This window comes from Rattus norvegicus, chromosome 1, assembly GCF_036323735.1.
Source record: "Rattus norvegicus strain BN/NHsdMcwi chromosome 1, GRCr8, whole genome shotgun sequence".
NCBI classification, from domain to species: Eukaryota; Metazoa; Chordata; class Mammalia; order Rodentia; family Muridae; genus Rattus; species Rattus norvegicus.
In genome coordinates this window covers 227,534,179-227,551,143 of record NC_086019.1, presented here as the reverse complement: position 1 = coordinate 227,551,143, position 16,965 = coordinate 227,534,179, and the positions used below count along the sequence as shown (strand labels likewise).

At 38.4% G+C, this 16,965-nt stretch overlaps 1 protein-coding gene across 7 annotated transcripts in view; it reads right to left on the bottom strand.

Annotated features, from left to right (window-relative positions):
- Nucleotides 1–16,965, bottom strand: part of Aldh1a1 (aldehyde dehydrogenase 1 family, member A1) — a 152,559-nt gene that overhangs the window by 28,354 nt on the left and 107,240 nt on the right. For 6 of the 7 annotated variants that reach the window (XM_039093858.2, XM_039093931.2, XM_039093900.2 and 3 more), the window contains 2 exons: nucleotides 13,431–13,510; nucleotides 3,909–4,013 (listed from right to left, as the gene is read on the bottom strand). In XM_039093858.2, coding sequence (XP_038949786.1) covers nucleotides 3,909–4,013; nucleotides 13,431–13,510 — 185 coding nt within the window. 7 annotated transcript variants of the gene reach the window in all.

Below are 16,965 nucleotides of genomic sequence, written 5' to 3'. Positions count from 1 at the left end.
ATTCTACACACACACACACACACACACACACACACACACACACACACACGAGACTCCTGCCTTCCTCTACAGGTAGATAGAAAAATGGTTTTGAAAGAAACCTTGACATTTGAGAAACCATCCTATACAAAGCTGTCATAAATAATTTTGTTCTTACATTTATTTCTTTTAGGCCACGGCTCCCCTCCTCTCACACGTATTTCATCCTTCGGTATCAGAAAGAGTAAGGATGGTGAATTTTCAGTGAAATAACCCTCCCCCTGCTTTGAATTCTGATTTCTCTCTTTGAACCATGTGAGAGTTGAGAGACCCAAACATCCATTCTAACTTTAAGTTTGATAATGATAGGACGGTGAGGTGAAGATTTTGTTCCGAAATATTCACTAAATCGAAGCAACATACACCCAAATATCACCTTTTATCATATTATAAATACATGAGCTTTCCTAGGTATCCAGAAAGAACTGCTCCCCAAGTCCCAGAAAGAGAACCTAAAATCATAGATGCTTAATTTACATAAAATTTGCATGTAACCCACAGGCCTTTTGGGTTAATGCTAGTTATCTTCTGCTACATAAAACAATACTGGATATAGTAGTTATACTTTATTATTTAGATAAAATGGCAAAGAAAGCCTGTGAACTCTGTCTTTAAAGCTGGGAGGGACCTTATGACATCATCCATGTAAGCAGCTACCCATTCTGATCCTATGGTGGTGGTTTAATTTACAAATATTGAACCTATGGATGCTGATGGACCACGCTATTCTAAAGTAAAATACATTGATTGAAGTTCATTCCTCTTGTTCAGGATAGCAGCCTCACATTTTCTATGTGACAGACATGCTAAATGCTCATTAGACGGAGCCAACTGTGATTCTAAAAGACAAACCAATGTCAAAGAGATTACAGCATCCTAGTCCATTCTAGTGCCTCCTCCCATTCTTTTCTGCCCTCTCCTACATGGTGCATTGTTAGCAACCTCTCATTCATTATCTCTCATTGCCACAATCTCCATCTGGCTGCCAGACTAACGTCCTTTGAGGGTAAGATCTTTATTGCCACAATTATTACTATGGATAGTATCATAAGCCTTTCCTATTTATAATGACAAAGAAGTGAAACCTAGGAGTCCATCAATAGATAAATGAAAATATGACTCACATAGAAAATAGGATATGAAGTTCTAAAAACAAATTGAGATCAAGAAGTCTGCAGGAAAAGGAATGAACTTAATATGTAGAATATTATGCAAAGGTCACTCAAACTCAGAAATACAGCAGAAAGTTCTTCATGTGCAGGTCCCAGCCTATAAAGTAGAAAAAATGCTTATATGTGGACAGTTGTAAGTGTGTGTGTGGAATAACATAAAGGAGACTAAGAAAGAGTAATGGTGGTGAATGTGGCAGCAGAGAACCCAGGCAAAAGACACTCGGATCATGAAAAAGGACAACAAATAACTCTTTTTCTAGTTTCAACTCTGTCCTGGTCTTTTGTATTAGATAAGTCCACAAAAAAAATACAGTTGATTGTGAAAGTATCAAATTCCAAGTGAAGTTCATGGCTTCAGAACGGCCCTCCTAAATGTGTGAAAGTTCACTGAGATTCACTTTTGGGACTTGCGAGGTTTGGATTTAAGTGGCTTATTTAATCCAGCTATGCACTGTTTCCTTTGTGAGTTCATCACACAATGAAGTGGTTTAAGGAACAGGGAGGCTCTCTGGGCTCCAGGCACAAAGGCGGGCTCTTTCTAGCGCCCACGTTACCATTACAGTTAAGGATCATGTATCCTGTTTTGTAGGTAAGTAGTTTATGCTTGCGGAACAGCAGAAAGTAGAGGCAAATTTTGATTCTAGTTCACAAAACTCATGTTCTTGATGCTTTAACATTGAAACCTTGAATACTTCGCTCCTAGGATATATCTTGTTTTGGCAACGGGATTGATGTCATTAGGAAGACAAATTCTCTACCTGGGTTCAGTAAAATCTTTGTGAACTAGGCTGAGATTTTGCTGGGGCAGTCAGTAGGGTCTTCCTTCTTCCTGAGGTGCAGATGGGTGACAGATCATTCCAGCAACCTTGCCAATGAGCACGCATCTGCTCTGTGCTAAGGGAAAACTACCCCTCCCACAGAAGAGATCAAAGAAACTAATTCACAGCCAGCCAAGCTGCAAGACATATCACAGTGCCAGTCTGGTTGGCTGGACAAAGGTTTCCTCTAAGGAAATTGTCAGTGATACAGTCTGTGATAAGCAAGAGAATGTGGTTTGATTACCACATTCCTGTATCTGCATCTGTTTTGTAATTATTTAACAACTTGCATGTTTAGAATAGTTGCTGACACAATTTGTGAGGGATCTGACAAAGAGTTCTCTAGTGAAGAGTGGCTACCATGGCTTAGTGAAAAGTCCTAAACTGGTAAAGGGCACAGTCACAAGAAATCTGATAGTCTGCACCGACTCATTAGGTCACAGGCTAAAGGGTGGTTTCGGAAATTCCATTCACAGCAGAATGAGGCAGTCAATGGCCCACATCCTATCTTTCCTGGTATCACAAGGATTGAACAGGGGCCAGAGCAAATGCGTGTTAGAAAGCAAAGTGTGCCTGTGAGTGAGAAAGGCTTTCTTTTCACTTCAGTGGCTCCTTTGGGAACCACTGACTAATTCTGGAGTGTGAGCGAATCGATAATTGGAGGGGTAAAACTAAATGCCCATTGAAGTAACTCCTGCAGACAGATGTGAAAGAAAACTGGTCTGTCATTTTTTTCTGCATCTTTTAAATTATTTAATTTTATTTAATTTATTTTAATTATTTTATTTAATTCAAACCAGTCACATAAAATAGTACTGCAATTTATAATTTTGAATATTAAAAACAAAAGTGCTATGAGACATTTTATCAATTCAATATTTGTGATTCAAAATATTCTTTTCTCAATTTATTTTTTATACCTTTCTGCATGTAAGTTTTTCTATATCGGCACTTCCTAAGTGAAAATTTCTTGGCTATAATCACTAGGTTACTAGAATGTAGATTACTAATCAGACTTTCAGAAGAGTTGATGCAAATTTACATCGTGTTTGCTATTGGACAATTTCCTTTAAGGTTTATAAATCTCTGTAGTGAACACCGCTTTGTAGTATTTTGAGATGTCCTCCTTGGTGAAAATGTCTTCGTATAGCAAATAAATTACTTTGAGAACAATATACAAATTAATCTAAGTGTAGAATTTCCTTTGGATACAATAAACATATTAGAAACATCATTTTCAAATATAATCAATGTTATTATCTGATAACTTAGATATGAAATCTCATTTTTTTCTGAACTTGCACACTTTTAAAATTTCTTCCCCTATATAATTATACATTCCTTTTGACTTGTTCTTCAAGTTCATTGCAATTAAACCCTGTTGTTAAATGTTATCATTGAAAGAGTATTGATTAACCAGAGCTTCATTTTTGGACTCAATTATTATGAAATAATGTTGTGGTGTTTGATGAAGAGCTTTATAATTTTAAATGTTCATTATTTCATTTTATTTGTAGTGGGTGTAGGATCTAGAAAGAATTCTCTCAATCTAAAAATGAAAGTTTTAAATTGAAATAGAAGTTGAATTTTCATCTAACCCATATTTGTTGACTATTACATATAGCTAGTGATATTACAAATAAATGGCTTTTATGTGGGTGGTAAGGTTCTAACTCAGACCTTCAAGCTTGCACAGTAAGTATTTTATACATTGAACCATGTCATTGACATAAGAAAAACTCTGAACAACAGAACATGTAGCCAATGCCAGAGCAGCCATGTTTCCATGTCTTTTCTTGAAGGTTCAGTGGGTTTTGAGCTCATAACAGTGACAAAGACTCCTGTGGTAAAGTAGAGCTGCAGGTGTTAGGAACCTTACCTTGTCCCCTTCTTCCACATGGCAGATGACCTCCTCAGTTGCAGGGTTAAGGACAGGAAATTTCTTGCCACTCACTGAATCATGCCATTCATTGTTTATGAAGATCTGTGATGATAGAAAGCAAATAAAATCACTCAAATATGCCCCAAGATGGAGGATTTTTCAATGAGTGTTGAAGTACTATATGACATCTACAGGTTGCGTGCCCTTGCCCTGTCTCAACATGTACACCATTTGTTGCATTTATCATGTAATAAACATATACACTCATTTGTGCATACTAAAGTAAAGGAAAAATGTACCATGTGAGTTTTCACCTTGACCTTTGGTCCCACAGTCCCTGGTTCAGCCCACATACCCCACATTCACTGCCTTAGTCACCACATCCCCATCTGATGCACGTTCCTTCATAAGTTTCTCAGCTGTACCCTCACCATTTTCTTGTTATACTTCAAACTAAGTTTGAAGCAGCATCTCTTCATGACTAGTTGCTCCAACTCAATGTAGTTTCTTTTGTTCCAAAGTAATGTATCAATCTTCTAGTACAAAGTTAGTAATGTATTCAAATTAGAGACACACAACCTATGAGGTTGAAACCAGCCAGTCATTATAGTCAACCTTAAAAATTAGCATAGAATTCACCCACTTTCAATAATTCTGCCTTATTGCTGCCATAGGAATTGCATTATACCTCCAATTTTTGATGGGTAAACTAAGAGATCAAATATCTCTCAATATGTAGATAGATGTATAATTCCAAGCCCTATTTTGACCACTGTAATTTGACTTAGAAAGAGCTCAACACTAAGCTAATCACATTTTGTTCTGATGTTATGAGACCAACTAGTTCCTGCCTAAGTCCTAACATCTTAGCTCATTGAGTTGTTAATGATATGCCTGCCATGAGTGATTTCTGGCCCATGAACTCTTTTGGTCAAAGAGCCATTATATTTCTTGTCATTGTGATATTAGAATCATGCATGTAAATGGTACACTGCTCTTTCAAGCTGAATACAGTAGATGCCTGAGAAATGAGTCAAACTAGAATTATTGAAGATTATCTGGTATGCTTCAGAAAACTGGAGAGAAAAGCTATGAGCACCCAGGACTCTGCATGATTCAGTTTTAACATTTAATATTAAAGACAAGTGTGAAACTAGCATCTGTTTAGTTTAGTTTTCTATAACCAAATCCTGAATGACCACTTGAAATTATTTATTGAGTTGTTTTCTTTGGCCATTTTATATAAGTATAAAGTGTATCCCGATTAGTACCATGGCTCAGTTCTCTAATCTTTCCCCATTAATCCTCCCAAGCTCTCTGTGCACCCTTTTTCACACCTATGGCTTTTATTTTATTTTATTGCTTGTTTATTTGAAATATGAATTTAGTGAGGCTCATCTGTGAGTCCAAGGGTTTGGAAATATCCATTAGGATCTTGATGGAATCACCATTCGCTTGCTATACAAGTGAAAATGATGACTACCCCACCCCCAGAATCCAACAGCAGTCAATAATTCACCAGAGAGGCACATTGACGGGTAAGTTCCTCCCTGGTCCATGACCTGTTCATAGATCTAATTTCATGTTGTCTCATTGGAGTAAGCTATAGACACTGTTGGATCATGACTTGCTTTGGCTGTGACATGCAAAAGTGGTCACAGCTTTGATCAGAAAAGCATTTTGTAAAATAATGACTAAATATGAATGGAAGATACCATGAAAAAACTAGAAAGGATATTAACTGTAGCCCAGATCCTGGAGTTTCATACTCTAAAAAAAAGTGGATTTCTGATTAACATCAGTCAGCAAACTGAAGAGTTGAATAACCAATGTAATAATTTCCTCAATAAATTTCATGACAAGACTTGTGGTAGAGAGGGGCGTGGAATTTAGGACAATATAGACTAATTATGAACAAAGCATGGGCCAATCTTAAGACACTCACAGCACAGCAAGGGTCCCACTAGCATCAAGTAGAAATGAAGTCAGCATCTAGCAGACTCTGATGCCCAGAGAGGAAAATTTTAGCTGCTAGATTTAAGACCCAAAAGGTTGTTTCAGGAAATAATTCAGCCAATACTGAGATGAACTGGAGTAATCAGATTTAGAGAGTTTTCCCAGAGGCTACTTCAGCAACCCAACAATGAGGCACAAGGTGACAGAACAGCAAATAACATTATTACCCACAAAGTACAACTCAGTGCTAATCCTATAGCAATAAATCACATGCAATCTCCACCAGATATTGAGATAATTCAGGATTAAGACAGAACTCAACATAGACTATATGACATCCTTTTCTTCATCTTAGTTATTACTTGTAGTGAATTAATTTCTCTCTCTCCCCTATTTAATTTTCTTAGAGTTAGATTTTTTATTACCTTCTAGCTATTTGTAAGAATGAATACATTTTAATAGCTACCCTTCCTATAATGATATTAAATGCATAATCTAGTGCAATGAATGTTTACTATAGTAATTATTAAACCCATTTGAGGCCTTTGGAATGTTCTCTCACAGACAGAACAATACTTCCTATTTGCCTTTTGCTGTTGTCAATGATAGTATTAAAATATTAAAAATGTTTGTCACACTAAACCATTAACTGTATTCTAATTATAAATACACTTGTGGTACTTTAGGAGATATTAACACTAAGTTACAGAAACCACTGGAATTCTAAAGGTATCATTTGTACTCTTAGATTTCAAGCTTTTACATTTTAGTATTGTTTCTGTCTGATGAAACAGTAAGACTTTGCAGAGAGCTTAAACTTTACTTCTGCCTTTTGCACTTTCCATATATCCAATTAAAAATGATATATGATATACATAAAAAATAAAAAATAAATGATTACAGACTTTCTTCCTATTTACCAGGCACACATTAGTGTCTCAACTCATAATTGTTATAAAAATCAGTGGTCAGTATAAAAGTTATTAAGTGTTCATGTATTTGATGAAAAAATAATTCTAAATAAAAATTTTCTACATTCTAGTTTCTCTGCAGATCATACAATTTTTTTCCTTCAACTACATAAGAAATTTCTCCAAAATATTTCTGATTTGGAACAAAATAGGTTTTATTAATAGACATAGTAAATGGCTTCTCTTATTATCAATTTTGATACAAAATTTGGTAGCCTACCAGTTCTTAACTCCCTCCCCCAACAACATATTGCAAAATCAAATTATCTCTGCACAATGACAGCCGGAGTCTCAGCTAAAGGTTCTTATAGTGGAAGTCAATAGTTTCATGGTTGCCGAGAATGTATAAAAATTACATTTTAAAAGCACAAAGTGTTTTAAGATATTGAAGCGAGAAAACTGCTAGTCATTCCTCAGCCGATCACCTGTGTACATTAACTCTGAAAGCCTGGGACATAGCTTGGAGATCGATAGGTGACAATGACAACATCTACAGAACGAAAGATATCATAAAGTGTACATTATTCATCATTAACAATCTGAGAATGTTCCAAGACTATGGGAAAGGTTGAAGAAGTAGAAGAAAGACAGGGTGGGGGTAAACATTAGGAGATGCAACATGTCAAGTGGTGTTTTAAACATTCAAAATAATCAAGGCTATATTTCTCATGGTTGTTCTTAAGCTAAGCCTTGAGAAAGCAAAACAAAATATTGTGAATTAAAATTGAAAAGGGAGAGGAAACACAACCATAAATAATATATGGTAGGAAACTATCTGCATTTCAGGGTGTGGAAACAAAATGAGAGTGACCAAAATAAATTGGAAGGAACACATTATTCCTCAACTAGTAATGTAACTGCGTAGTCATTTGCCATTGTTTTAAAACCTTACCAGACAAGGACAAAAAAAAATAACTGTTAGTATCAGGAACTGGCTTTGCAGTTGGTTGCAGATCATGTCGGTACTCAGGGGTGACTTCACCCATAGGCAACAGGGACCCGCACATCTGTTGTCATGGCAATCACCATACATTCCCAGTGTCCATTTACCTCCCACCTTTACCTATGAGCAGTTATGTGACAGCCCAAACAAAAGGCAGATACTTCCTGACCTTCATCCCTTCTTCTTTCCCTTCTGTCCCCTTTGACTCTGTCACCCATTCCCCACAATAAACTTCTCTCATGTGGAACTGCATGGACCTGGTGTGGCCTGTCTGAACACGAGCCAGGATTCTATCAGAACAGGTACGTCTACATTTATGTTGAGGTACATTACCACCACATCCAATAGATGACAAAATGACATTGGTGCATTTTATATTCCCTGAATCAGAATTGATGTATTTAAAAGCTTGTGTGTATATTTTCTCTTTAATAGTATTAGGTCCTCTTCCCTCTAAAGAAAATAGCAGTATAGAGCAGATGTAGTAACTCAGATTGAATTGCTCTTCACATAGGTCCCCCAAACTCTGAATGCTGCTCACACAGCCCTCTTAGTCTGCAAAGTAGTAAGTGAAAAATTCAATAGGTATCATCTATGTTTGAAAAGTCAAGTGAACATACAGTCCTTAAGAAATGGAGACAATAGCTTTCAAAGGGTCTGTGCTATTTACTTTAGGATTTGGGCTGAGATGTCCTTGAATGAGATTGGAATGCCACTACTGTTAGTCGCCATGGAGAACAGGATGCCATACAGAGACCTGTCCCCTGAAATGGCGTAACTCATAATCTCTACACTCTGGTTTTGTATGTTAAGAGCTGGATAACCTTGAAGAAGTCAACATGTTTTCAGAGCTAAGCTTCCAGAGTTTGTAAATAGGACTTCAGTAATATTTTCTAGTTCCTTTCTACTCATTACTTATTAATCTCAAATGAGATAAACAGTTGAAGTTAGTTTCCCACAGTGTTGAGTAATAAAGTACAGATTTCACCAGCATTAAAGACTGAACAATTTCAGGATTCTAGGATTCATCTCAGAAAGGATAGCTCGGGAAGGCATTGCAGAACAACGGTTAGACACTCTCTGCTTTGCGCAAACTAGGGATTTAATTCTTATATCTACTTTTTCAGGTAGCATCTTTATTAAATGCTAATTCATGGATAGAAAAACTTAAATACAAATAGATTAGAAGCTTGGCCAAGCTTAAGTCATGAAATATGTATGAACTCTGGAAATTGCATTCAGGTCTTCTGTCTAGTTAAACAACTACATCTCAAAGAAGTTCACCTATTCGCTCAACTCCTTCCAGGCCCTGAGAAAATATAGTTTTAGTCAGAAGTTAGAAATGATTTCTCCAAATAAAGGCAGCCATAGCACAGTTAGCTTTATCTCAAAGGTAGTTCTGCCCTCCTTTAAGCATCGTCAAGATTTCCCCCAGACTCCATTAGCCAACGTGGTCGAAAAAAGGCATCCCCAGAGCCCACATTTATCCCTTTGACAAATTCTTTCAGCTTTCTTCCTGTAAGCATGTTCCAGAATTTTCCGTTTAATATATTCTAGCTACCTGTTTGCTGCCCTATAAATCCATTAAGAATATAATTTCTTGAGACAATAATTATATTAACATTCTAATAGTACATCCCAATATTGTAGAACTAATATTCTGATAGTGCGGAACAATCACACAATCAATTCATTAAACAAAGAAAATGGGGAAATTGAAAAAAAAAGAGAGAATGGGAAAAATTAAGTAAAGCAGGGAGTATTACTTGAAATATCAAGTGGCCTGGGTTTGTAAACTGTAAGAATTTTAAGAGACATAGAAAAGGTGGGGATAACTAAAAATCTCAATATTATAACTTGTGTCTAGCACATACATTTCTATTATTTATAACTCTTTGTACAAAGGTATGTGCACACACACAAAGAGAGAGAAAGAGAGAGAGAGAGAGAGAGAGAGAGAGAGAGAGAGAGAGAGAGAGAGATGAGGGAGAGACAAAGAGGCAGAGAGATACAGATTAATGAAACCAGACATCTAAGAACACAATCACCAGCTGTAACTAAAATTTAACCCAGAGGACTTGAAGTAATGCAGTTCACATGGGAAGTGTGCACTACCTGTGTCTCAACTTCTTCCTCACAGTCTCTCCCAACCCAGATCTTTGTACTTTCAGTTCAGTGAACAAAATTGCCTTCTCTATTCTCTTGGTTCTCTAAGAACTGGCCAATATCTTCCGATGGCCTGAGAGAATCATCCGGAACAGTTCAGTCATCATCCTCCAGGATTCAGGAATTGGCAAGTAAAAGTCAGGGTGAAAACTAAATAGCATGTAAATTCTATGTCCCTAAGTCATGGCGGAGGCCATGTTAGTAATCGGTGACAGGTAGCCACCATTCAAGGTCTAGAATTGTCACTTACAAGCTGTGCAAATTTACGTTACTTGGCTCCTTTGTTCCCTCATCTAAATAAAAGAAAGCGGAGCTCCAATAAGGTTGCTATGAGTCAATAAATGAAATTATTGTAAAACTCTTTGGTTGTAATTATTTACTGTGCTTAATAAACATCACTAGGAATGCAAATGTCTTCTGTGCATGAAAGAAGTATAAATTAAGGAGTTAAATTCAATAATCATCCTAAGTATTAATGATCTGAACCTTTGTGGAAAAATTTTTCTTCTTGAATTTCTTAATTTTCTACTTCTAAAGCAAGGCATGTGAAATGAGAAAGAAAAATTGGAGTGAGAAAAATCCTACAAGAGAAAATTCTTCGGACCCAGGAAGCCTGGGTAATCCTTGGAACTTTACCCTGGTCCTCAGGTGGAGCAATGCCACTAAGACAGACTGACAGGAAAAGTACGGGAAAATGAGAGATTGACCCCGTGGGAACAGAACTCTGAAAGGATTCAAAGAAATACACAGGACAAGACTGCTCATATTAGACACTCCCCAGGAGCTAGGGCCTGCCTCAACTGCTTCTTACCAAGTAAACATGGAGACAGTTTGCACCTCCTTAGGAAATGGGACTCTTCCTCATCCTGTATCAACTGGAAGAAGGCAGAGGCAGGTTGAGGAGCTAGTGTTGGCAAGGGGTCCTATAACTTCCAGAGGAGCTCTTCTTGCAAAAGCTCCTTAGCAAGACTGGAGCTTATATGTGGCATTTACTCAGAACTCATGATGAAGAGAGGGATGTGATGGGGGCTTTTGCATTGCCTTACAAGATAATTTATCTACAGCATCAAAGAGGAACTAAACTGGAGAATAAGTCTTAAAAAGATTCATCGATTACTGCCTTGGTTGGAGAGCAACACTTCAAAGGTTAAGATTATGCAGACATTTGACTATAGTTATTAATCTTTTCATTTTAGTTATTAATTGTTTATTTTCTCTATCCCCTAGACCAAAACACCAACTTGTTTTCCACAATAATGAAATTTAAAAACTCAGTAGGGAAAAAAAAACCTACAGAAACTGAGACCTTTATCAGAAAAGGTAAGTTGACAAATACTTAAATCCCTGACTTTTGTGGTTTGCATCCAGAAGCTGAGTTAACAGCCATTGCTTTCAAGCCATCTAGGGAGTATGAATTCAATACTGTTCTTCAGTGGGACCCAGTAAAAGGAACGTTCACCAGCATAGAGAAAGCTCCCCACTGAGATTTAATTGCATACATAACTGGTGTCCTCCCAAGTGTGAAAATGCTGTAGCCAGCACATTAAACAGTATAGTATTTACCGAGTAGAGCAGACATATATAGAAGATGGGCAGAATATCAAAACCCACCGAGTGGCATTGTTTATTATTAACTAGAGAAGTATGTGAAGCCCAAAGAAATCCATTCTCAACTCTGAAATACTTCAGTCCATCATCCAATGTCTTTGAACTGAAGAGGTTTCAATCTGCAAACATCTGTCTGTGTTAAGGGATTACTGGTCCTGTGTTTGTACAGGGACTTAGAGGAATCCCTCCTTTTTCAAGTACTTTCATTGGCATATTTCCTTAATAAGTATTAAATTAAATTTGACTCAGTGGGGAAATAGTTAACTTTAAAAGTGTCTTTGAGAGTCACATACACACAAACACCAAAGCTCAGCAAAATTTGTAAAGGATAGAAATAACAAATACCAAGTAAGCTAAGAATGGTGGGGCATTCCAACTACCCAAGTTCATTTCCAGTTGGGACCATATAAATGAAACTCTTCTTGGTTATTAAAATGTAATGATAGAAGCATGGGCAATAATTCCAATCTTCAGAAAACACTGGATGTACATTCAGATTTTGTCAGGAATCTTTCCCAAATGAGAAGTGAGGCAGGGGGTTTCACATTTGGTTTGCACATACTTTTTATATCTGTGAGCTGTTGGAGGGAGATTGAGGGGGGCAGGGAAGAAAAGGAGAGCAAGAAGAAAAAGAAGACCTAAATCAAAAGGCATTTTCATTTTCATTCTTCTCAAAACTTGGGAAATGAGGCTTACTGTATTTCTAGCTGCTCCTCTCTGCAGGCCTTGTCCTAAGGCAAGAGCCCATAAGCCAGACAGCACCCTCACCTCAGGTGCTTAGAAAATGCAAAAGGCTTCAGGGTTTCTTAGCCATACAAGTGTGTGCATAAGGAAGATGGCGTTTGGCCCCTAGAACACTAGGTTAACACTCTTGGTTTTCATTAGCAAAAGTAGAGGTCAATATAGCTTTCCCCAGAGTTGAAAATTCATCTTACTTTACTCTCTGCATTATACAACCTGGCTAATTTTAAGTGACTGTGTTTTTGTGTGTGAGAGAGAGAGGGGGGGGACTGGTAGAGACAGACAGAGATGGAGAGGGAGAGACATACAGACATACAGAGAGGGAGAGACAGGTGAAGAGGGAAAGGGAGAGGGAGAGGGAGAGAGAATTTCTTCATTCTCCAACCCTAGGATGTGTGATAAACTAAGCATGAAACTACAGGGGAGGAAAAAATTTGGAGAGCATCTCAGGACAACCCAAGCCTGATCCTTTTCTGACTCTCCCTGCCTGAACAATTTGAAGTCTTTGGGTCTCTAAATATTTGTCAGCTAACAATCGCATGTGTTCTCCAACAGGAGCAAACTTTCCTGGAGAAATAAATGAATGCAGTTTCTATCTCAAAATAAATAACTCAAGTGCATTTGGAGGTTTGGCAATAGCTTCCATGTGATGCTCAGAGTCAAGTCGTCCAACCTTAACACTGTGTTAGCAAACATATGGTCATGTAATACTGTTTCAGTGTGCTATTTCTCCTTTAAGAAGAATGGAAGGAAGGTTGGAAGAAAGGTAAGAAGGAAGGAAGAAAATCAAGGAATGAAAAAGAACATTCCTACATGTCTGTTTCCTTATAGTAAGTCCCCCTGTTTGTCTGCCTTACCATAAGTTCCCCCTGCACAGTTAATAGAACTGCTCACTATGGTTCACCGAACTCTGGCACAGGAGCCTTGAACACAGAAGAAAATCCTTCCCTTGGACCCATGTCAAGAGAAAAACTTATGAGAAGCTCTCTGATGTGTTTAGAACTCACCCGGAATCAGGCCACTAATGATACAAGGTTTTTTGTCTTCTTGTTTGCAAAGAGCTCTTACAGAGGCTTCAATTGACCTGGGCTTTAACCAGGCCCCCAGGTAAAGCCCTGTTCACAAGTGACTCACCTTGGTGTGTTGAATCTTCAAGTTGGCCAGTGGGGCAGGAACTGCAGGCTGTGCAGGGGAAGACATTGCTGGTTTGGCTCCTGGAACACAGGTGACAGGCTCAGCAAATTGGTTCTGAAAGAGCATTTGCTCCTTTTTATCTGCCTGCACTAAGGGTCATTTGCATATCGGCATATGATTGGATGGCCAGACTCAGGGCAGGGCAGGAAGGGCACTACTCACTTGTAACACCTAGGGGCAGGGAGCCTTTGCCTTTAAATGTAAATCCTTAAGGACCCTGCACCTTAGCTCCAAAGTTCCAGCTGGAGACTGCTCACTATTTACAGATGAATTAATTTACCAAGCCAAACCTGTGCTAAGGGTGTGTGTGCAGCTGCTCCAGACACTGGAAGCCAGTTCTTTTTTGTTTTCTTGCCTTTTCCTGCTTGTTAGGCTACTGTGTAACTTTTTCTGCTCACACAGACTGGGGAACAAAGACATTGCAATGATGAAATATCTACCCCTGTTCTCACTCTCCCCAGGAGCTGAGGAGGAGAGGACTATGAATCTGCCTGACATGGCTACCAGAGAATCCATCCTTATCCCAGCTGATCAGGGTACTGTTAGGGAGAAATGCTCTTTTCCTAGACTATCTTCCCCAACTGAAATAAAAGAAATTCCTACAAACTAATGTTATATTAGGAACTTCAAATTGTCTTTGTCCCTTCTATTTGGTGGGAACAGAAAACTGTGCAGGACTTTTGAGTCAGAGTTCCTTGTCACACGCAGACCCTCAGAGAACATTATGCCAAAGCCATCTGTGGAAATTCATTTAAAGTGAAAGTAATGTCTGATTTGAGAAGTGTCTGCACTTTTGAATCTTTAGTCTAGGCAGCATAGAAGGAAAGAATGTAAATATTGCCCCCTAAGAGTTTAAATTCGTAATGTTTTGAGCTGGGAACTTGGTAAAGGACGAACTTTAACTGTAGTGTTTTCATTTTGAATACAATGCTTCTCTGTGTTGATGCTCCTGCACAAGATATGGAAGGAACAAGATAACATTCTTAGGATGCTCTGGTTTATAAGAATTAGTGATAACGTCTTCGAAATGAAATTGCCACTTCCCCTGCACTCGGACTTAGCTAGGGGGAGGAACAGGAGCCTGGGGAATGTGTTTCTTTTCACCTTGACTGAGCTGCACATTTTCTAAAGACAGAGAGGAATACAGCTTATGGTCACAGACCTGGCAGGATAAGGCTGGAATTTCACCTCAGGCAAAGCACTCCGAGATATTAGTCTTCTTTTCCAGACCTGCCTTAATATCGATACTGTGATCCCCACCTAGGGTCATGTTTGGGATCTTCCATTCAGTAGTTATACACATGGAAGTTATGGTTCAACTTTCAGTCAACCTAACAGGAATAGCAAACTTTCTCTTACGAAGCAGACGGGAAACATTTTCATCTTCCTGGACATATCAATATCAACGCTGTTCGAATAAGTTCCATACTAATTAATATGTACAATAGACAACAGGCACATGAATGCTCATTTTTAAAGAAATTATATAGGTTAAAAATAGAGGCAAGCCAGATCCATGACATAGACTGTCTTTCTAGATTCAGCTGTCCTTGAATATCCTGCTCATCTTGCTCCAGTTGGAATAGGAACATTTATGTTCTTCAAATATTCTCTCTCTCTCTCTCTCTCTCTCTCTCTCTCTCTCTCTCTCTCTCCTTATTTTTTGGAAAAGAATGAATTGTTTTCTCTGTCATAGAAGCTTTTTGAGTTAAACGTGCAATGTCTCAACAGCTGTTACATAACACAGAGTGGCGCTCAGGCCAATTCCCAAACAGCTGTGTTTTGCAGATTCACAGTTGTTTGTGGATTCAAAATTGATTCATTTGATGCCTAGAAGGGAAAAAAAGACAGGCTGCACAACATACTTGACATACCATCTTCCTCTCTGAATGGGCACATCATTCATTGAATTTTCTTGGATAATTGTGTCTTAATGTGCTGTTCAAATGAAGCATTATGTGTGTAGCTCAAGGGAACCCAGGAGACAGTTCCCATGCCTGTACGTCTAATTTCCCAACAACTCCATCGGGCCTTCTTCAAACCCACTTTGTTGGCTGAGCTGATCTGTTCTTCCCTGAAATCACAAGCCTGACAGATGTATTTCTGAGGCTTATGTTTTAGAAAAGTTTGTTTCTGGAAATGGTTACACAAGTAACCTGTTTCTTTCCCTCTTTTCTTTAGAGATGAAAAAACAAAACAAAACAAAACACCAGCTTTTGGTAACATGAAGGATAGGAGTAGGCTTACTTCTAGACTGAAGTCAGAGTGTGGTTATTTTCATCATAGACCAGAGCTAGTAATTTAACATAGGGTCCTCAGGAGAGAATATGTCTTTATTTTCTTTTCTGCGACAAACTAAATTACACACACACACACACACACACACACACACACACGCACACGCACACACACAGGGAGAGAGAGACATAGATAGATAGATAGATAGATAGATAGATAGATAGATAGATAGATAGATAGATAGAGGATTAAAAAGATACTAAGTTAATAGTTACATGATTGCTTCCAAATCTTCATATAGCTGTCTTGCTTTTACATTTATTTTTCAATTAAAAATTATGTGCAAGTGTGGGAGGAAAGTATACACTCATGAATGTAGGCACATGAAGGAGGCCAGAAGAATGTCAGATCTCTCTGTGCTAGAGGTACAGGTGGTTGTTAAGTCAGCTGACATCGGAACTATGCATAGAGATCATCCTTTTGCCCGAGCGGAATGCACTGTTAGCCAGTGAGCCATCTCTTTAGCCTCTTGCACCGGTAAATGCAGAAACTACAACATCTGCCATCATGGAAACCAATCTCATCAAACTGTTCTTCTCTCCATGGCCCCATTCAGGATGAAGTGCCTGACGAGATAAAATGTCTTCCTTCCTGGAGCAGCTGAGTGTCTTCCTAATATGAACAATGCAAATTAAAATGAGTTGAGGTAACAAAAATTAACTGCGAGTCGAAATGAAATTTTCTGTAACAAGTCAAATGTTTGCTTCTCCTAAAGTACGCGTGCTGAACTTTTAAGGACAGTGGCAAGGAGTGAGGACAAGGGGTGTTTGGGGTGAAGAGGATGGTGAAAGGGAAGGCCATTTGCAGTGCTAGGCATCAATCCCATAATGTCCCACACACGAGACAAGCTCTCGACCAGTGACATACAGTCTCAGTGTCCCCTGCCAGCTTCTTTTATGTGAAGTTCCAAGTTGAAGTCAGGAGTCAGTGCCGAGCTCTGGTGGACAACCTCTGGCCTCCATACCTTTGAGAAATAATTTTCCTTGTTTATAAGCTTTAGGATTTTGTTGTAGTTGCCCAGAAAGACTAAGATGACTTCTTTTTTCTTTCTCACAATGTCTGATTTTAAGATCCTGGATTGATGATGGGAACTGAGTCCCACTCAGGATGGTTCCTAGGTCTTGTGCCCCACCCTTTGAGCCCCTGCTGTCCTCAGCATGGTCAAGTAAACCCTGTG